This window comes from Natator depressus, chromosome 5, assembly GCF_965152275.1.
Source record: "Natator depressus isolate rNatDep1 chromosome 5, rNatDep2.hap1, whole genome shotgun sequence".
Classification (NCBI taxonomy): Eukaryota; Metazoa; Chordata; order Testudines; family Cheloniidae; genus Natator; species Natator depressus.
Genome location: NC_134238.1, coordinates 15,200,588 through 15,223,533, shown reverse-complemented (window position 1 = coordinate 15,223,533; position 22,946 = coordinate 15,200,588). Strand labels below are relative to the sequence as shown.

Here is a 22,946-nt window from a genome sequence, read left to right as displayed (position 1 = left end):
ACTTTCACTCTCTGCTGTAGTGAGTGTAATATCTTACTCATGAACAGACCGATATCCAGATAAACCCTTTATTATGAACAGAACTAAATATGGAATAATATAACAAACTTTCTACTGCTCTGTGTATCTGCAGCCTGGGACTTCCCTGTCCTGGGCTTTCTTGTTTCTGCCCAGCAGGAATGGGTAACTGGGAAACCAAAGACTGCATGAAGAGTGTACAAAAATTGTGGCACAGTGACAATCCAATAACAATACAATTCTGAATAGTGAATAATTATATTTATGGTCCCAAATAGATTCAACTCTTTTTTTAAAGAGGCATTTTTTCCCTTTTTTTTTTTTTTTTTTTTTTTTTTTTGCTGATTGTCAGTATAGGGCAGATTTAAGGCTGTGTGGGTGCCTTAGTTGTGCATTTCTGTACCTTTAATGTTTGGATTTCTTTTAAATTTAACCTTGGCTTTGAGTTTCTTGGGTTTGCAATGCTTATTTGGGGATAATTGCAACATCCCTTTGTAGTTTTACCTTTAACTTACTGTCAAGTATCAGAGGGGTAGCTGTGTTAGTCTGGATCTGTAAAAGCAGCAAAGAGTCCTGTGACACCCAGAAAGCTTATGCTCCAATACGTCTGTTAGTCTACAAGATGCAACAGGACTCTTTGCCGCTTTTACATTCACTTACTGATATATGTGTGTGTATACACACACACACACCGCTCAATTTTAATTCCAGTTTAACAAATTTTTGATCTGAAAACTTTGTTGTTTAAAATTATTAACTTATTACCTGACACTAAATAAAAAAGACAAAGACAATGTTACAATTTGATATTTTGATGATTTGAGGATATGGAATGTACCTTAAATATCTTTATTTTACTTGTAGGACCAGATTAGTTTTAAGAACCAGAACTTGCTAGTTATTGTTTTCTCTTAAAATGTTGACAACGGGTGTAAAGAACTATTAAACCTTTGAGTGACATATCTTGCCAGCCAATGTTTTGAGAATGTCAGTTACAGCATATAAGTATTACATACCATTCATTCTCTTGACAGCCCACACATTAATAGGGTACTCTCCATTTTTTATTGGGTCTTGACAACCTTTTCTTTTTCACCAAATGTAGCGTTCTTGATGTGCACCCTGTATGTCTGTCACTCTCATGACAGATGCTTAAGGTGTTTAAGGTGGATATGAGACTGGTTTTGTTCTTATATTTAATTTTATATAGCTCCTGAATCTGCTTTTTCCAGCCTCTCCGACTATTTGTTTCAGTATTTTGAGTTCCTGGTAATCGGGAAGGAATAGTTTAAGAATTTCTGCTGGTTTGAGGACATTGGGAGCAACCACTCATAACATTCAGTGCCAAATTTTGAGATGCCCTATGGATCTGAAGTGAATGTTATATGTCTCTTTTAGGATGATATTGCTCTTCCAAAGTGAGAAAGTTGCCAACTGAGAGACAGAGCTTCAGGAGGATAGTTGGGTCATATATCACTGTCATGAGTTTGGCTGTGTACCTCTTTTCCTAAATTCAGAGGAAAGGTGTAGTAATTGCAGATACTATTACAGAAGGGAGGGGATGGTGGAAAATAAAAATTCTGATTTAGCTGAGAATAATAAATACATAATAGTTGTGGTTTAAAAGGGGGGAAATGTATTACAATCTGATTTGTTTAATGAGTGAAGATAAAATAAATGATTATCTCCGTTTTTTTTAACCTTCTTTGCAAAATGTGGCCAGCCAAATTACACTTCCAAATGGCTCTAATGTGAGTTAAAGGGACACTTCAGTGTTGAGGATGAGCAGCATTTTTATTCAGCTGCATTGTTTCAATTTGGGAGCAGCTGATCAAAAATTTACTGATAAAGGCTGATGCATGTAACATGATTGTTTTTGTGAAGTATCTAATTATAATAGCTCTTCATTAAGGGATCTCCTTCAAACTAATTAATGTTGAATGGAATTATTTATCTTTCTTTTGGCATTGTAATAATTTCTTTGCAGTGAGCTTGAGGAAGTGAGTGTTGGTTTATTACAGAATCTGAATGTATAACTGTGTTTAAAGAAAAGTGCCATTCCGGTGGCTTGAGTTTATACAAGGCCAACTATAGTTTAAGCTGTTTTTGTACATAGTCCCACATGACATTCTGATAAGTAAGATGGCGAAATGTGGGCTTGGTGGAACTACCATTAAAGGGATACATAATTAGTTAAACAACTGCAAACAAAGAATAACTATTAATGGAATGATGTCAGATTGGAAGGAGGTCTCAAAAGTGGAGTTCCACAGGGATCTGTTCTAGGTCTGGTGGCGTTTAACTTATTATTAATGATCTGGATGTAGGAGTAGAGAGCATACTGATCAAATTTTCAAATGACACAAAGTTGGAGAGTTGCAAACACTTTGGCAGATAGAGCTAAAATTCAAATGGATCTTGATAAATTGGAGAACTGGGCTATAGACAGGAAAATGAAATTCAACAAAGACAAATGTAAGGTGCTACTCTCAGGGAAGAAAAATCAAATACACAGATACAGGATGGGGGATAACTGGCTTAGCACTAGCACTGCTGTGAAGGATCTGGGAGTTGTGGTGGGTCACAACCTCAACAGCAGTCAACAATGCAATGTTGTTGCAAAAAAAGCAAATGCATTTTTGGTTGCATTAACGGAGACATAGCATGCAAGTCACAGGAGGTGATAGTACTGCTTCAGTCGACACTGGTTAGGCCTCAGCCGGAGTATTGTGTCCAATTTTGGTCACCAATGTATAAAAAGGGTGTAGAAAAACTGGAAAGGATCCATAGGTGAGTGACAAAGATGATCAAAGAGATGGAATGCAAGCCATATGAGCAAAGGCTGAAGAAACTGGGTATGTTTAGTTTGAAAAAGAGGAGAATGGGGGTCATGATAGTGTCTTCAAATACTTGAATGGCTGCCATAAAAAAGATGGAGAAAAATTGTTCTCTTGCCGTAAAAGGCAGGACAAGAGGCAATGGGTTCAAACAACAGCATACCAGATAAAAATCTCAGGAAAAAGTTCCTTACTGTAAGAATAGTAGGACAATGGAACAACTGCCTATGGTAGTCATGGAATCTCCTTCACTGGAGGATTTCAAAAAGAGGCTGGATAGCCATCTGTCTTGGATGGTTTAGACACGACAAATCCTGCATCTTTGCAGGGGGTTAAACAAGCTGACCCTTGTGGTCCCTTCTAAACCTGTTGTTCTATGATTCTATCGGGTAGAGTATATTTCTGCTTTAAATTCAGAAGGATCTGTATGAGCTCTCATGTCCAATGTGTCTAGAGTCTCAAAGAAGACTAAATTGCCTCAATTGTTTCTTTTACATTGGAGAAATACATTGTATTTATTGTAAATCAAAATTTTAGTTTACAGGTGATGAGTAAGAATTTCTAATGCTGGGATTGTTCATTTCATGATCCTGAGCTATGAGTTTCAAGATTTTGCTGGTCAAGCAGCGTTTTAATCCTTATGAAGAAATGGTCAGTTTCTGTCATACAATGTGGGGAAACAGGGCTGTGCTGGGAGATGTATTGAGTGCTAAACAGAAATGTAGCTGATCAACTTAGTTAATCATCAGTATTTTAATAAGAAGTGGGCATTTCAAGTATGATGTTTTACGATATTAACACATTTAACTTAAAATGAACCTATAATATGCAAATTAGCACTCTTGATCATCCAAAGCTTGGAAAATATGGAAATTAAGTTTAATGCATAATCTTAACTCTTTCACAGAAACTCTTCAGCTACATGACGACATACTATTTCATATAAAATAGTAGAAATTATCTTAGATATACATGTATATTTATAATAACGTGATTGTGTAATTAAAGACTGTATCATAATGGCTTAAAGTAAGGGGCTAGAGTTAAGGTCCTTTGCTTTTCCTTTCTTTTGAGTGCTTAATTGTGCAACCATAGCATTGCATAATGTAATTTTTTGTAATTACACCTCTACCCCGATATAACGCGATCCGATATAACATGAATTCAGATATAATGCGGTAAAGCAAAAATGGTTTTCTGTCTCGTCTACAACATACAGTACTTTTATTCTGTTTAATCCCAGTTTATACAGTTAATGATTACTGCGTACATATTCAGTATGTATGTTTTTACAAGCCTTTCTTGGATCAAAAGTCAAAATTCAAAGCCGAGCGCATTTACAGCATTTTTAAACTTTCACTCCGATCTTCATTGCATAAAAAACAGTCTTGTCTGCAAGTCTTAATTAAAGTTATAATGCTGACAGTTTAAATCCATTGATAGTTTAAAACCACTGAAAGTTTAAATTCGTTTTGCGGACAACAAACCCATGTGCGAGGTGGTAGCTAATTTTCAGTGGCCATTATAATAAAAACAGCCTTTGTATTTATAACCATGACTAATTTATCAAAAAGGAGAGTTCGGTCTAACTTCGTCGTTGACTAACCTGCTGCCTCCTTGTCAGTTTAAAGTTGTTACAAAACCATACGTGGTCGGCGCCTCGGCTCTTAAAATGTGGCTTGTATCAAATTACGTACATACAGTACATTGTCTTTACAAATGTGCATGTATCAAAGTGGTGGAACGAATATGCAACAATGAGAAGGCAGGGGTAAATGTATGTTGCCTGCCCATGGTCCCATTAGGCGTTCTCATCTCTCCCGCCTATTTTAATCTCGTTTCTAAATTGTGTGCAGTATAGACTAAGCTTAAATTGTCTCACTAGTTGTGTTTTGGAAAGATTGTAACACTGCGCTGACATTTTCTAAACAATTAAAAAAATTGTTAGCATCAATATTAAAATACCATTGACGTGATGGCAAGTAGTTCACAGCCACGGAAACGAAAGGCATGGACAGTCAAAGAAAAATTGGAAGCTTTGGACAGACTGAAATCAGGAATGAGCCAAGTGAAGGTCTCAAAAGAACTAGGAGTGGGGGAATCAACATTAAGAGGAGTGGATCAAAGATGAGGAAAAATTACAACCAACGCTAGTTGAACTGGATGAAAGCGAAGGCCTGGAAAGGAAGCGCCTAAAAACTGCCCAGGATAACCAACTAGATAGAGCAGTATTTATGTGGTTTACCCAAGACATGCTGACAGTACGCCAATTTCCGGTGACATTATAAGGAAACAAGCGGAGAAATTGAAGAAGGATCTTGATTTTAGATGCTTGGGCGAGGACGCTTCTGCACATCAAGGTAACGAATTTAAAGCTAGCAGTGGATGGCTTAATCATTTTTTAAAACGTCATGGCGTTCACACTCTGCAGATATAAAAGCTTGCAATGAATACCCGCTAAAGCTACAAGAAATTATCATTGAGGGTGACTATGCTCCGGAGCAGATCTATAAAGCTGATGAAACCGGCTTATGTTACCGTATGCTGCCAGATAGAACACTTGCTTCTAGGACCGAAGAACAAAAGGTCGAAGGTTTTAAGGTGATAAAAGAGAGAGTGACAATACTTTTCTGCATGAATAAAACCGGTTCACATAAACTTAAACCTCTGTGCATAGACCAATCCAGGTCACCTAGGGCTTTCCACCATAAGAACATGGATTCGCTTTCATTCATTTATCGCCATTCAAAAAATGCCTGGATGACATCGGATATTTTCGAGGAATGGTTTAATAAATATTTTGTACCAGCTGTCCGGACCCACCCACGCAGACAAAACCTGGAGCCAAAGGCATTGCTCCTACTTGACAACTGTCCTGCCCACCCCCCACTTGAGACCGTAACCAGCGAAGATGGGAAGATAAAGATGAGCTACCTTCCTAAGAACACAACGTCCAAAATACAGCCCCTCGATCAAGGCATTATAGCCACATTTAAAATGAACTATCGTAAAGCCTTAGTAAAGAAAATTGTTAAGGGCAACAGTAGCATAACGGATGTAATCAAGAAATTGAATTTGCTGGATGTATTTAACTTAGGCGAGACAGCCTGGCTAGGAGTCATTCCTTCAATGATAAAGAAATGTTGGCATCGTGGTCTCAAAAGTGCTTTTGTCACTGAAAGCAATGACAACCAAGATGAGGAAGAAGACGAAGATGAGAACAACTTTGAAGGTTTTATGGAAGAAGAGGCCATGGAGGCAGAACGAGTCTACAGGGAACTTATGGCTCAAAGTGGGATAGCTGATGATCAAGAGTGGATGGAGGTGGATGCTATGTGTCCAACCTATGAACGACTTACAGATGTAGATATAATTCATAATGTTGCCCTTCAACCACCTGGTGCCTCAGAAAATGTGTTTAACCCTGTCAATAGTGACGAAGAACCCTCGGAGACACCCCCAAAGCTGCTGATGCAGTTGTAGGGTTAGACATTGGTCTTAAGTGGCTAGAAAGCCAGGATGTGGATAGACTGCAAATACTGCAGTTAAAATCCATAATTGACCTGGTGAAGAAGAAGGCTCGCAGTAGCATGAAGCAACAAAGTGTAACAAGTTTTTTTTTTTAATTAAAAAAATTTTAAGAGGTGCAGCTTAAATAAGAAAGCATCTTGTACACCAAAAAAAGGTATTTACCATTTTATCAATGTCTCTAGAACTTGATGACTTTACCTTTTTTAGCTTCATTTTAATCTTTTCTATAAGTAAAAACTCCCATCTCCAAAATGTTTTCAAACTATTTAATAGTTAACAGTTCATATTATTTAATAATCTACATATAACATAGTTGGCTAAGTGACAAAGTGGCCCATGCTCCTATTTGCTAAAATCCTTTTTTACAACAAGTTGTAAGGATGTGTAATTAAAATTGTTTTCTGATATTTTATGTGAATTTTGCATTTTCCTAAGCATTACACGCAGTCCACCTAGCACACATAGTTGCATTTAATAGTGTTTAGTACCTGTGTTGTTAATACACTGTATCTTTTAAGTAAGCTTATAAAATAATTGTTGTAATTAAAGAAAGGAGATACAATTTAACCATTGTAGAACAGATTTATTTACTGCATACACCGTGTTAGTTCTAACAAAAATGATTTGCTGACTATTAATAACGGAAATGCTCGAGGCCAAAACAAGTTCAATATAATGTGGTTTCACCTATAATGCGGTAAGATTTTTTGGCTCCTGAGGACTGCGTTATATCGGGGTAGAGGTGTAATTACTTTGGCGGCGGGAGGGGGGGGTTGTGTGGGGAAGCTACCACTTTACTAAGAGGCATCAATCAAGAAAGGTGACTGGTTCCCAACAGAATTATTAGTAAATTGTGTACTTTAAGCTTAGCAGAAGCCAATTGGTCAAAGGTAAACTATTGTCTGCTAGTTTTGCAGGCTAAATTTGTATTTCCATAACTGCATGTGTTCTATGTAATCCATTAAAAAAGTCTAACAGGTAGCATAAGTGCCTCCCACTGTCTCAAGTTTCATTCATTTATTCTAAATCCTAACTTAAAAATCAAAGGGTGGATCTGATTAAAACAGAACTGAGGTTGATCGTTATTAGTTTTGCCTTGTCCCCATTAAGAACATTGTATGGAATTTGAAAGACATGACATTCCTCCACAATGAAGTGTACAGTGTTACTGTCTTTTGCATAACTGTAAATCTGGCTATTAAAGTTTAACAAATACTAGCAATTATTATGTTCCCTGGTCATGAGCTAACTGTGCTTCTCCTAAAACTTGTGAATTGTTTAAGAACATCTTATTAGATGCCCCAAAACCCACTATCAAGGAAGAAGGCTGTATTGGATAAAAACACGACCTGGTTTAGAGAGGAAGTGAAGAAAGTTATAAAAAAAAATTTTTTAATGGAAGAAAGGGAAAGTTGATAGTAATAAATATAAATTAGAAGCTAGGAATTGAAGAAAACTGCTTAGGCAATCAGAGTTAAGGACAATAAGATGTCATTTTATAAGTATATTAGGAACAAAAAAAATTCCTAACAATTGTTTTGGTCCATTACTAGATGGAAATGGTAAAATTGTCATAAATAACGCAAAAAAATTCTGTTCTGTATTGGGGGGGGGCGGAATGTGATGTAGTCATATCATGTGATAACACACTTTCCATTCCACTAGTATCTCAGGCGGATGTTAAACAGTAGCTACTAAAGTTAGACATTTTAAAATCAGTAGATCTGGATAACTTGCGTATGAGAGTTTTAAAAGAGCTGGCTGAGGAGCTTGCTACACTGTTAATATTTTCAATAAGTCCTGGAACACTGGGGAAGTTCCAGAAGACTGGAAGAAAGCTAATGTTGTGCCAATATTTATAAAGGGTAATAGGGATTAAACGGGATGGCCTGGGTAAATATAGGTTTGTCAGACTGACATTGATCTCAGGCAAAATAATGGAGTGGCTGATACGGGACTCGATTAATAAAGAATTAAAGGAGGATAGTATAATTAATACCAATCAATATCAGCTGGGTGGTCATTGAACGATCGTCGCCAGCCATTGACCAGCAGAATAGTAAACAAAGGATTTACAATTTAATGACAGTTGTGCAAGCACCACACAATGGGGACTGCTCAACTCTATGACTAAATTGTACAAGACCACACCGGGGGGCGGGGGGGGGCTCAATGCTGTGACTTAACAAGGCCCACCAGGCATGCCTGAGCTAGTGTCTTCCTGGTACATGGACTGAGGATATAAAATAGGGGACGGTGATGTCATGCTTTGGGCCTTTCTCCTCCCACACCTACACTGGAAGCAACAAGAATGCTGGGAAGACAAAGACTTGAACTGAGGAGACTGGTCCCAGGCTTAAAGGGCAAGCCTGTGTACTAAGAACTGTAGCACCTAGTGGGGTGACAAAACTGCTTGATCCAAATACTGCCTAGTCTAATAAGGTTTAAGATTTAGACTGTGTGCTTACCTTTTATTTTCTATCTCTGACCTATTGTGCCTACCACTTATAATAATTTAAAATCTATCTTTCTGTAGTTAATAAATCTGTTTTATATTTTACCTAAAACTGTGTGTTTTCGATGAGGTGGTTGGTAAATATCAGCTCAGGTTACAAAGGATAATGTGTGCACTCTCCACATGGAGGGAGGGGCACACTAGGTAATGAACTTACACTGGTCAGGCTTCTGACCAGGGAAAGAAAGTACAGTTGTGGGGTCCAAAGCTAGGGGCTTGGGAGATTTTCTGGTGCCTTTCTCTGTGTGATTCGTGAGTGGCTCAAGCAGCATTCATGCAATCTAGCTGAGTGTGGGGCTCCACATGCTGTTGTGCTGAGTGATAACAGCACCTGAAAGGGTTTGTTGCATGTCACTAGCAAAGCATTGTGAGAGAAAGCCCAGGCTGGAGAGTTAAGGGGGCACAGCAGTTGGCCAGTTCCAGGTTGTACCCTGGGGATCCTGTCACAGTGACACCAAAATAGGGGGAGTGGTAAATAACGAAGAGAACCAGTCACTGATACAGAATGATCTGCATTACTTGGTGTTCTGGGCGCAAGCAAGCAATATGCATTTTAATGTGGCTAAATGTAAATTGTATGCGTCTGGGAACAAAGAATGGGGCATTCTATCCTGGGAAGCAGTGACTCTGAAAAAGTTGGTGTGTTGTGGTGGATAATCAGCTAAATGTGAGCTCCCAGTGTGATGCTGTAACTGAAAGGGCTAATGCAATCCTTGGATGGAAAAACTGGAAGCTTGAGTAGGAGTAGAGAGGTTATTTTACTTCTCTGGATTTGGCACTGGTGTGACCTCTTCTGGAATACCGCGTCCAGTTCTGGTGTCTCCAATTCACGAAGGATGTTGATATGTTGGAGGGGTTTCAGAGAAGATCCATGAGAATGAGTAAAGGGCTTGTCATAAATATAAAGGGAAGGGTAAACCCCTTTAAAATCCCTCCTGGCCAGAGGAAATCTCCTCTCACCTGTAAAGGGTTAAGAAGCTAAAGGTAACCTCGCTGGCACCTGACCAAAATGACCAATGAGGAGACAAGATACTTTCAAAAGCTGGGAGGAGGGAGAGAAACAAAGGGTCTGTGTGTCTGTCTATATTTTGTCTTTGCCGGGGATAGACCAGGAATGAAGCCTTAGAACTTTTAGTAAGTAATCTAGCTAGGTACGTGTTAGATTATGATTTCTTTAAATGGCTGAGAAAAGAATTGTGCTGAATAGAATAACTATTTCTGTCTGTGTATCTTTTTTGTAACTTAAGGTTTTTGCCTAGAGGGGTTCTCTATGTTTTGAATCTAATTACCCTGTAAGGTATCTACCATCCTGACTTTACAGGGGGGATTTTTTTTTATTTCTATTTACTTCTATTTCTATTAAAAGTCTTTTTGTAAGAAAACTGAATGCTTTTTCATTGTTCTCAGATCCAAGGGTTTGGGTCTGTGGTCACCTATGCAAATTGGTGAGGCTTTTTATCCAACATTTCCCTGGAAAGGGAGGGTGCAAGTGTTGGGAGGATTGTTCATTGTTCTTAAGATCCAAGGGTCTGGGTCTGTAGTCACCTAGGCAAATTGGTGAGGCTTTTTACCAAACCTTGTCCAGGAAGTGGGGTGCAAGGTTTTGGGAAGTATTTTGGGGGGAAAGACGTGTCCAAACAGCTCTTCCCCAGTAACCAGTATTTGTTTGGTGGTGGTAGCGGCCAATCCAAGGACAAAGGGTGGAATATTTTGTACCTTGGGGAAGTTTTGACCTAAGCTGGTAAAGATAAGCTTAGGAGGTTTTTCATGTCAAGGTTCCTCCCCCACTCTGAACTCTAGGGTACAGATGTGGGGACCTGCATGAAAAACCTCCTAAGCTTATCTTGATTACAGTCTATAAGTACCTGCATGGGGAACAGATATTTAATAATGGGCTCTTCAGTCTAGCAGGGAAGGGTATAATACATTCCACTAGCTGGAAGTTGAAGCTAGACAAATTCAGACTGGAAATAAGGCATACATTCTTAACAGTGAGAGTAATTAACCATTGGAACAACTTACCAAGGGTCATGGTAGATTCTCCATCACTAAACATTTTAAAATCAAGATTGGGTTCTTTTCTAAAAGATCTTCACTAGGAATTTTTTTGGGGAAGTTCTATGGCCTGTGTTATACAAGAGGTCAGACTGGATGATCACAGTGGGCCTTCTGGCCTTGGAATCTATTATAACATTCTGGTTTTAATAAAAAAGCACATTAAGAAATGCATCATGTTGGAATCTATTTGCGTTTTTAAAGGAGATTATCTGATTGCAAAAATACTGAACAAATTCGTCTTCCTCTTCCTGTGCACCAACTATGTCAGCGCCCCTTTCTTGAATCCCCTCATACGCTTTGTGTCTTCTATCACATCAGGTTTAATCTCTTTACCTTCAGAGACTTGCACCATTGTGGCGCTGCCTCTTTCTCCTAATCACATCTTTCATCTCCTCCTGCACTATTACCTCTTACACTTTTCTCATCTGCCAAATGCTCTCCCCCTACTCCTTTGAAATGTGCTTTCATGATTCTTCCACCATCAAATTCATGATCAATGTTGTCCCTTTATTGTCTCAGGATGAATTGTTTTTCTCTGTATTGTAGCTGTACTTTGGGGTACACCAAAAGAAACCTCTTACTCATTTGTAAAGACGGGTGTGCCCCTTAAAGCACACCATAAATATTTAATAACATTCACTAAGAGGACTGTCTTCTTCAATTCCTCCCTTTAGCTGGCCTGTGGACAGTATTCACGTTGGGTGGAGTAGGAAGTAAACCAGCACCACAGCAGGAACAGTCATCACCTTTAGCTAATCAGAGCCTTCTGCTTCTGCTTGTGCTAGCTAATTTGACTGATGCTCCAGATACACCAAACCCATACAGACAAGCTATTATGTCCTTCAAGAACACACAAGGTTTGTACCTTTTCTTAATCTTCTAGTGTGAATAGAAGCAACTGAGGCATTGTGTTATCCTGGCTTCTAAACCATTTTTCTTACCAAGGTGTGCTATAATACAGGTTCTGTCCTGTAAACCCAGGAAATGTACAGAAAGGGAGTTTCTCTTCCATAGGTCCTGTGAAGTTCCTGAGCCAGCATGTCTCAGCCCATGAAACTTAAAAGACACTGTGGCGGGGGGGAAGGGTGTTTAAACACTGAAAGGTACTGTGCAATTCAGTTTTGGAAAATGGAGTTCCTATAGCTTGCTTTCTTGCAAAGTTTTTAAGACCTTTTCTCTTCTGCATAGCTCTGCAACTTCACAAGACAGAAATAGAAATGGGAAGGTGAGGGGGTGGGTGGTGGGGGGCAAGTCAGGTAGCCAGAAGGATCCTGTTGGCCTTAGGAACGCTATAGGGCATTGGGAGATCTGGGCACCCTGGACCATATTTCATTGGTTAGTTTTATATGCATAGATGTGAACTTGTTTGTAGCTGAGCTGGTTTGACACTTAAAGTTTTATACTCCTTTAAACTAGTTCGCTTATTTAAGCAGGAAATTTTAATCAGTTCAGCATGATCCGGAGCTGCTTTCATTATCCAGAAAAGCTCTTAGTCCTCACAGGGTCCTTGGGCTACCGTGGCCCTCATTTCATAATGTTATTCTTGGTGTTGCTGTTTTAAATGACGTGCTGACTACTTGCAGTGTTTGTGTAATTTATTTAGACTCATTTTAAGTGTTGGGAAACATTGTATCTGCATTGAACAATTAGAAAAAACTAATTCTGCTCCTCCCAACGATAACCAGACAATTCTTCAGATCAGATTTATTCCTCTGGAAAAACTGGGAGGCAGGGAAAACAAACGTGCATAACAACAGTGTTTGCCCCTTTTTCCAGATCACCTAGTCAACATATTCCTAAATGATCTGGAAAAAGGGTAAACAGTGAGGTGGCAAAATTTGAAGATGACGTAAAACTACTCAAGATAGTTAAGTCCCAAGCAAACTGCAAAGAGCTGCAAAAGGATTTCACAAAACTGGGTGTCTGGGCAACACAATGGCAGATGAAATTCAGTGTTGATAAATGCAAAAATAATGTACACTGAAAAACATAATCCCAACTATACATGTAGAATGATGGGGTCTAAATTAGCTGTTACCACTCAAGAAAGAGATATTGGAGTCATTGTGGCTAGTTTTCTGAAAACATCAATTCAATGTACTGCGACAGTTAAAAAAGTGAATAGAATGTTGGGAATCATTAAGAAAGGGATATATAATAAGACAGAAAATATCATATTGCCTGTATATAAATCCATGGTGTGCCCATATCTTGAATATTGCATGCAGATGTGGTCACCCCATCTCAAAAAAGATCTACTGGACTTGGAAAAGGTTCAGAAAAGGGCAACAAAAATTATTAGGAGTATGGAACGGCTTCCATCTGAGGACAGATTAATAAGACTGTGACTTTTCAGCTTGGAAAAGAGACGACTGTGGGGGGGATATGTTAGAGGTCTATAAAATCATGACTGGTGTGAAGAAAGTAAATAAGGAAGTGTTATTTACTCCTTCTCATAACACAAGAACTAGGGGTCACCAAATACAATTAATAGGCAGCAGGTTTAAAACAAAACAAAAGGAAGTATTTTTTCACACAACACACAGTCAGCCTGTGGAACTCCTTGCCGGATGATGTTGTGAAGGCCAAGACTATAACAGGGTTCAAAAAAGCACTAGATAAATTCATGGAGGATCGGTCCATCAATGGCTATTAGCCAGGATGGGCAGGGGTGGTGTCCCTAGTCTCTGTTTGCCAAAAGCTGGGAATGGGCGACAGGGGATGGATCACTTGATGATTACCTGTTCTGTTCATTCCCTTTGAGGCACCTGGCATTGGCCACTGTCTGAAGACAGGATACTGGGCTAGATGGACCTTTGGTCTGACCCAATGTGGCTGTTCTTATGTTCTTAACAAGAATCATAATGGAAGCCTTGTTGCAACTTTAACTATATAAAGGGTATGAATATAATACAAGAATTATCTTTTTTCATTATGAAGATATCCTGTCTAATTTATTGGGGATGAAACCAATAGTGTTCTAGAGAAATTACTCTGAAACCTGTGGAATTTAATAAAGAGTAACTACATCTTTTCTATAGAATTTTTAAAACCATTCTATGGAATATAATACAGATTATATCCCTGCTATTGAAGTCCATAAATAGGCTTGGAAAGATTATCTGTCTTTATTAAATTCTTTAGGACTCTTCTTCCATAATGTTTTTAAAAGATTCTTTTGGTAGTTTTTGGCAATTTTTAAAAAGGTTTGTAAGTGTCTCTATAACAAAACTGGTAAAGAAAAGTTGCAACTGTTAGTGTTTTGTTTAGTAATTCACACAGCTTGAGCCTTGAGACATGTAGAATTCTCAGCTGACAATAGCATCTAAGTGCTCCTTTAGTAAAGTGTGTTGAATTAATCTGCTTCGTCATCTCTAGCTACACTTACATTTTAAATTTTAATAAAAATATTTTCACAAAGTAGCAGTTGTTTTGGATTAATGGAATACAACCTGACAATAGTTTATTCTGGGAATATGGAAGGAAAAGGAAGAGAAAAGTAGTGGCTTTTTTAAAAACGGGAGTGTTTTTGATGCATACGCTGCACAGATGAAAAGGTTTATTAAGAAAAGTTGAAAAGCATAGTAGAGAAGTGCTGCTCATTTGAGAAGTAGAGAAGGACTGCTCATTTGAAGATTAAATTCATATTGGCTTGCAGTTCTTTTCCATAGCAGCATAGCTGGTGAGAATGTTGAAGTCACTACTGTTTTCATGGTGGTATAATGTGTAATATTTGATCATTATCTTGCTTTTATGAAAAATAGAGGATTCACATGCAAAGTATTAGCTGTTCTCCAGCACCCCTAATATGCTAATTCAAGTCCTGGGGAGATTAAGAGTAGATTCTGAAGTTCTGATCGCTTTGGAAACTCTATAGCTGACGCTGTTACGTTAAACAACGTTAAAACTGCTTAGTCCAATTTTCAGCTTTTGAAAGCTTGGTATGGAAAGTAATCAGCAAATCAGCTCAGACACACACACATATGCTTGCCTACCTTCACCATGGTGATCACAATTTTAAAAAAACCACAACAAAAATAAACAAAACCACCCGCTAGGTTTTCCATTCTATCTTAAAAATTACTCTGGGCAAGAGAGCAAGTGTTATCTTGAAAGGCTGCTTTAATTTTTCCTGGTGCTCCAGACAGCTCACCTTCTCTGAAAATAAAGCTATGTCCAGTTGACTTAGTGCAGCATTCTGGAAGCTCATATAGCAAGAAATATCTTTTTCCATGTATCCACTTACAAGTTTTTTTATTTTAAATGGACATTTCTGAGCTGCTTATATCTCAGATATAGTTGAAAAGTCACATAGTTCCACAAACATCATAGAAACACACAGAAACCAGTTTTCAACCTTTTTTACTGTTACTTTCATAATATTCTGTTCTGTTTCCATCTCCACCTTCACCCTAAGTTATGCCATACACACCACAACCACCTGACACAATTTTCAAGGAGTTAAACTGTGCCAAGTGATGTTTCAAATCACATTAGCTAATCTAATTTAAAACAGCACACACCTTTCTTTCTAGTCTAACCAAGGCCTATATTATGGCCATTGAACATAGATTACTTAGGGTATGTCTACACTTAAAATTCTACAGCTGCAATACTGTAATGCTTCAGTGTAGACACTCACCACAGCAATGGGAGGGGTTCTCCCATTGCTGTAGTTAATCCACCTCCCTAAGAGATAGTCGCTAAATTGAGAGAATTCTTCTGCTGACCTAGCACTGTCTGCATGGAGGGTTAGGTTGGCATAGCTCAGTCTCTTTGGGGTATGGATTTTTCACAACTCTGAGAGACGTAACTAAGCCAATTTAAGTTTTCAATGTAGACTAGCCCTTAGAAGGATTAATACATACCAGTAAATACAGATGTGATACTCCTAGAGCACTGTAAACTAAACCCTGAAGTTGGATCATTTTGGAACTAGAAACAAACCTACTCCTTCATGTTCCCTTGGAATTCTAGCTCTTAAGAAAAGCCCTGTAGCTTCACCATTACCCAGCATTTCCTGAGGTGCCTTCTTTTCTTACCTTGAGAATCAGGAAGGGAAATAAAGGGTGACAAGGCTGCTTTGTTACAGGCATGACTGACTGTGAGTTGGAGGGAGGAGCAAGAAAGACTAATATGGGTATAAGGAAGGTTCACCAATTTTCATGTGTGAAAACAGTTGTAACTTTGACATAACTAAAGTTTTATGAGACTTGGCTAAGGTTTATGGTCACCAGTAAAAGTTGAACCAAGACTGACTGAAGATTATTTCTGCAGGTATTTAGCTCCAGTTCTTTCTGTGGTGCCTGTGTCAGACATGAAAGTGTCTGTAAAACAAACAGAAGCCGAGGTGGTAAATTTTTTTTTTAAATATGTTTTTGGTTTCTTTATTCCAGATAGCACTGCTTTTCCTTCACCAAGTCCACATGCTTTCCAGATTAATTTTAACAGTTTGTACACAGCTTTGTGTGAACAGCAGAAATCTGATCAAGCAACTCTCCTTTTATACATATTACTGCATCAGAACAGCAATGTTCGGACATATATGTTGGCCCGCACTGATATGGAAAATCTTGTAAGTATTGTACTGCATATTTAATACTTAATATTTGGCAATTGGGGTTGATTTGTGGAGGTTTGTGTATGGTTGTGTGATGTTACTCAATACTCTGGGGGTAGAGAGAACCTCTATAGGACAATGGATTGTGAATTACTTGTCCATGATTCATCATGTCTTGTTCATATTATTATGCTCAGCATGTGACTGGATTAAGAGATAGCACTGATAAAAGTATAAATCTCTGGAATGTAAGCAAAATTGATAGGGAAATTTAATATGTTTAAAATGCAGGGGGGAGATTGCATAAAATAAGAATGGCATGGATGGGCCAAGATGGCAGGAGAGTTAAGACCATAGGTGTTTAGTGGCCTGTGATATACAGGAGGTCAGGCTACATGATCTGGTGGTCCCTTTGCGACTTAAACTCTATGACTCTGATATTTTTAACAGGATTCAAAAAATGCATTTGCAAACTTGCATGTGCAGAAACCTGTATTTGCACAGACAGATTCAGTATCAGCATGCAGCTCCGCATGTGCTTGTATAATGTGACATGTTGTAATAGGCCTATATAAATTTGGTCCTTAGTGACATGATGGTCTTCCATTTGTTTTAGATATAAATATCATTAGTTGGTATTCTTTAATGAATAATGTGAGGAGAAATCAAAAGGAAAACTTTGAATTCATATAAATAAACTGTGTTTCAAGCTTTCATTAGCCAGGAAACTATTAGTCAACACAGATCTAAATGTGTTAGAGTGTCAACAGGTAAAAATTTGTGACTATTAGTTAAAGGTGTGATGAATTGTCCACACTTCTTATGGTATTTCCTAGAATAAGGAGCACAGCTTCGACAGTGTCCTCCAAACTGTTCCTGAGTTGTTATTTAACTGGGATAGCCTCTCCTGACCATGGTAAAGCCACTTCTGCTCAAATTGGGCAGCATCTTCTGAAGCCATTTACTAGCTTTACCCCTTTCCTGTTTTCAGGTGTCCTAAATAGAGGAGCACGAGAGGTGGTGTCCACCCAGAACAGCTATTCTAAGATCACCATCTTTTCTCTTCTGCTCTTCCCTCCGCTGCCCTGTTTGTGCATGCACATACCCCACATTTAAAATACTAGGAACAGACCTCTTGTGCTGCTTTTCCCCCCCTCTCTGTTAAGGATCAGTAGTGAGCAAAATGCTGTGATCTTCATTTCTGGCTCTTAAACTCTTCCTCCCTAATGATCCTTACTGGACAATTTCTCATTTCCCCTTCACATACTACAGTTGGTTTGATATAGCCCAAATCTGTTGACCTTCAGGATATGCTCAAGAAACTTAATCAGTTTTATTATTTCCAGTTAATTATACTCAGACCGCAAAGCTAAGTAAGTTTTAACTGCAGAGTGTAACTACTTGGCTTATTAATGTAATGAAAGTTGACCTGTTCTGGAGTACAGAAATAAAACAGGCAATTCTAAAGGTTCTGGGAGGGAGGCTGTCAAAGTTTAGTTAGAAATGTTATGGTAGCAAAAACTGCTTTGAATTGAGGTCATGACTTGGACTGGTCCGGAACTTTTTTCAACTAAACTTTTTTTATTCAGGAAAATGCTGTGTCAAAACTGAAATATTTTGTGGAAACATTTTGCTGGGGAGGTTTCTTGTCAGGGTGAGGGTTAAAAGAAAGACCTTCCCCAGAATACCCAATAGTCTGGTGATTAGGACACTAACCGGAGATGTTGGAGAGACCTAGATTCAAGTTCCTGCTCTGCTTGATTCGGCTATTGGCTATTCTGGGGTTGAGGAGGTGTGTGGCTCCTCTCTCTTTATTTTTTCATGAAAAATTTCAACAGGTCTGTCTCATTCCAATGCAAAGCTGAAACAAATGTTCAAACCTTGAATTTTTTTGTTAAATTAATTTTTTGTTTTCCAGCAGCGCTAGCTGCAGCTAATGGCCAGTGTGATCCTACCTGATCTGTGGTTCTGTAGTATGGCAGTTTATAGAACATCACTTTTCTATATAGTGCAGACGTGCTGGCAATCTTTTATGCAAATCTTATTTTATAAAAATTCTTGTAAGGATGGAATTGGATGTCTCAGGGGTTGGTAAAAGAAAAGAGAGCCTAACAACCTAGGCTGGATTTCAGTGAGCATCTGAAGGCTGTTTGGGGACCTGTATGGAATGTGTTTGGTCTCGGTCTGATTCCTAGTGGACAGATAAGGACATGATGAAAATTAGCACTCATAGGCACACTTGTTGGCAAATTCAGAAAGGAAGCCAGCTACTGAACTACCAATGAAGACTGAAGACTCTCTATCCCCCCTTACTTGAACAGTCTAGGTCAGGGCTGAGTCACTCTGGTGGATCAGTTCTGTGGATCAATAGCGGCATTAAGTTTCCAGGCTGTCAATGTGACAGGCACTAAGTGTACTAGTTTTCTGTCTCGATGGAAAAATATTCATAAGTTTGGGGGTTTTTGCTACTTTTTGCTAGTTTTTTTAAATTATTTTAATTGATATACTGTGGAATTTGGAGGTTACCTTAGGGATTATATGTCAGAACTACTCCAGATCTTTTATTCTGTGATATAGAATCTCATGGTGTACTATCCTCCTTCCTTCCTCCCTCTCCCAATAAAGTCAGCTGCCAAAAAGCTGCTTGAAAGCCCAGAAATAACATGCAAAGGAAAACGTCTTGCTTTCTGAAAAGCTGACAGAATGGAAGAAAACATCACTGAATAATCATATATATTTATATATGTACCAGGGTATGGAACTGCCTGTTCTGCCCTATAACAAGTACAAGTAAAAAATTGCTTAGATGGGTTAGGTGTCTTCAAATCGGCAGGGTCTGATGAAATAAAATACTCAAAGAGCTGACTGCGGAGATATCTGAGCCATTAGCGATTATCTTTGAAAACTCATGGAAGATGGGAGAGATTCCAGAGGGCTGGAAGAGAGCAAATATGATGCCAATCTATAAGAAGGGGAATAAGGGCAATTCAAGGAATTACAGACCAGTCAGTTTAACTTGCATACTGTAGCTGGAAAGATAATGGAGCAAATAATCAAGCAATCAATTTGCAAACAACTAGAAGATAATAAGGTTTTAGTAACAGTCAACATGGATGTGTCAAGAACAAATCATGTCAAACTAACCTAATAGCTTTCTTTGGCAGGGTAACAAACCTTGTGGATAGCAGGGTAGCAGTAGATGTGGTATATCTTGACTTTAGTAAGGGTTTTGATACTATCTTGGCATGACCTTCTCACAAACAAACTAGTGAAATATAGCCTCGATAGAGCTACTATAGGGTGGGTGCATAACTGGTTGGAAAACAGTTTCCAGAGAGTAGTTATCAGTGGTTCAGAGTCAAACTGGAAGGGCGTATTGAGTGGGGTCCTGCGGGGATTGGTCCTAGGTCCGTTTCTGTTCAATATCTTCATCTGTGATTTAGATAATGGCATAGAGAGGACATTTATAAAGTTTGTGGACAATACCAAGCTGAGAGGGGTTGCAAATGCTTAGGAGGATAGGATTAAAATGAAAAATAATTGGACAAACTGGAGAAATGGTCTGAAATAAATAGGATGAAATTCAATAAGGACAAATGTAAAGTACTCCACTTAGGAAGGAACAATCAATTATACACATACAAAATGGGAAATGGCTGCCTAGACAGGAGTACTGCGGAAAGGGATCTGGGGCTTATAGTGGACAACAAGCTAAATATGAGTCAACAGTGCAACACTGTTGCAAAAAAAGCAAACATCATTCTGGCATTAATTAGGAGGAGTGTTGTATGCAAGATACGAGAAATAATTCTTCCACTCTACTGTGCACTGATAAGGCCTCAACTGGAGCATTTTGCCCAGTTCTGGGTGCCACATTTCACGAAAGATTTGGCCAAACTGGAGAAAGTCCAGAGGAGAGCGACAAAAATGATTAAAGGTCTAGAAAACATGACCTATGAGGGAAGATTGAAAAAAGTTGGGTGGTTTTGTCTGGAGAAGAGAAGACGGGGGGGCAAGGCGGAGGCAGGGGGAATATGGTAACATAAAAGGTTTTTACAAGGAGGAGGGTGAAAAATTGTTTTTGTTAACCTCTTTGGTTAGGACAAGAAGCAATGTGATTAAATTGCGGCAAGGGACATTAGGAAAAACTTTCTCGCTGTCAGGGTAATAAAGCACATAAATTTAGTAAGGGGCATCCCTAGTTCATATTTGGAAAGGAGATCACTGGGAAATACTCTCAAATTGTTGCAAGAAGTGATGCTGGTGTTGCAGTAGGTGGCACTTTGCAAAGCCAGTGCCCCAACATGGTGTCATGGAACAGCTTTTCAGATATAAAAACAAGCTGTGTATTACTTGTGTTCATGAAAAATGTTGACTCCTTCTGTAAGGATATGGATTGTTAACCCTGTTTTCAAGGCTAAATATTAGTTGGGTAATTGCAAATCAATATTAAGTATGCTAAATGTAGTTTCTAATGGATGCAGTAATTCTTTGTTTTGGGTCCTGTACAGTTGTGCGGTGTTGCTATGGACTATTCATTAGTTGCCTCTCTCCTCCCAGAAATGATTGTATTTAAGGAATGGATGAGATGATGTATTATTATAGAATATGATGTTTTGTTATAATTTTCATTGGCAAAAATTTGGTATGAGCATATTGATCATAAATATTCACACCATTGTATATTTTGTCATGTACTTTAGATAAGATGTATATAAAAACTTTTTTTTTTCCTGGTTAAATAGTCTCTGGCCCTGGACCGACTATAGTATCTATAATTTTCGGTGTCTGTTTTTATTTGGCCCACATTTGGGGGACTAGAAGTAATTTTTTAATGGTGAATTCTTTTTGTAAAAATGTCGGCTGATTAAAGACCACTCAGCGACAAGGAAAGAAGAAGTAGACCCAGTAGAGGTGAGTTAGTGTGTGTAAGGTGGGCCCATTGTGCAGAATAAATGGTTTATTACATGTTTTTGCAGTTTATTTCATGTTTTGTAGAAGTAAAAGAGTTTATTCAATGAATATCAGTACCACATATGCAGTAGAGTAGTATAAGGCAAGATCTTTGAATGAAAGGAGCATGTTAATATCTTATTTTTAAATAATGGATTTATAAGCATAAATATATTTCATATAGAAATATTTTTATTAACTCTAGTATGTGAAAATGCATTTATTGAGAAGTCTGGAAGTAAGAATTTTGGTTATGCTTAAATGCAAGAGATCTCAACTGCACTTAAAATATTTTGTCTGTGACCAAGCCCTGGTGTATATAGTGATTTAGCAATTTTTTTATTAATGATAATTAATAATATTTCGGTACTATCCACTGTGTGCCCGGTGCTGTCCACACACACAGAGGCACACATATAAAGACTGTCACTTCCCTGAAGTGCTTACAAACTAACACAAGATATAGTACATGAAGGAGGAAAAAGAGAGAGACAAAAATATGTATTTTAATTACCACATTAATCCCCATTTAATACCTGCAACCTAACCAAAATTTGTTGGCTAATTTCTTATAAAATTATAGCAGGACTGGGCCTTGAAGAGAGTTTGGAGAAGGAAAAGGTATGAATAGAGCTGGTTGGGAATTTTCCAACAAAACAAAGCTTAATTGGAAGATACTGATTCATCAAATCCAAAATGTTTTGTGGAAACCTCTTGGTTCATGAACTTTCATCTAATCACATGCAGATTTTTGTCACAGCCCTGCCTGCTTCCTGGTAGGCTGCTGGGGACACCGGGCTTCCAGGTTCTGTGGCTCCAGGCCAGCCCTGCCTCAGGATGGGGACTGTGGAATCCTGGATCCCTAGCCCCAAGCAGTCTGCAGGGCTGGGCTGCCCCAGAACTGCAGACCTTAGGAGCCCTAGAAGCTGCTGACTGAAACTGATACGATTCTTGTCAATTTCACAACTGCAGCAGTGATACTGATCAGATGCATGTTAATTTCAGTAGCAACTGGCAGGGTCCTGGGGGAATATATTTAGTTTTGCAAAGGCCATGTGTCAGTGTTTCAGAAACAAAAATGTTTCAGAATTTCTGGTTCACAGGAAATTTAAAAATATCTAAATTTGCAGTGAACCAGAAATCTTAAGGTTCAGATGGTTCCACTTATGAATCATTTCAGGTTCAATATGCAAAGGGCAGCATGGAAGAGGGCACAATAACAGTTGTTAGGGAAGCAAATGGGTGTTAAGTCTGGCCTAATTCCCAGAGCAGAGGAGGCTTGGGCAAAATGCTGAGAGATAAGGATATATAAGTAGGGAGGGGCACAGATATGAAAGGCCTTGAAGGTGAGGACAAGGAAGTTAAATTTGCAATGAATTGGGGAACCTGTGGAGGGCTTCAAAGAGAAGGTGACATGATCGGAATGATAATGAAGAAATCTAATTTTAGAAGCTGTGTTATAAATGGAGTGTAA

General features: G+C 38.5%; 1 protein-coding gene across 3 annotated transcripts in view; it reads left to right on the top strand.

Annotated features, from left to right (window-relative positions):
* Nucleotides 1–22,946, top strand: part of DYM (dymeclin) — a 392,088-nt gene that overhangs the window by 184,056 nt on the left and 185,086 nt on the right. For all 3 annotated transcript variants that reach the window (XM_074952350.1, XM_074952349.1, XM_074952351.1), the window contains 2 exons: nucleotides 11,634–11,816; nucleotides 16,356–16,534. In XM_074952350.1, the coding sequence (XP_074808451.1) occupies nucleotides 11,634–11,816; nucleotides 16,356–16,534 (362 nt within the window). The remainder of the gene's footprint in view (nucleotides 1–11,633; nucleotides 11,817–16,355; nucleotides 16,535–22,946) is intronic.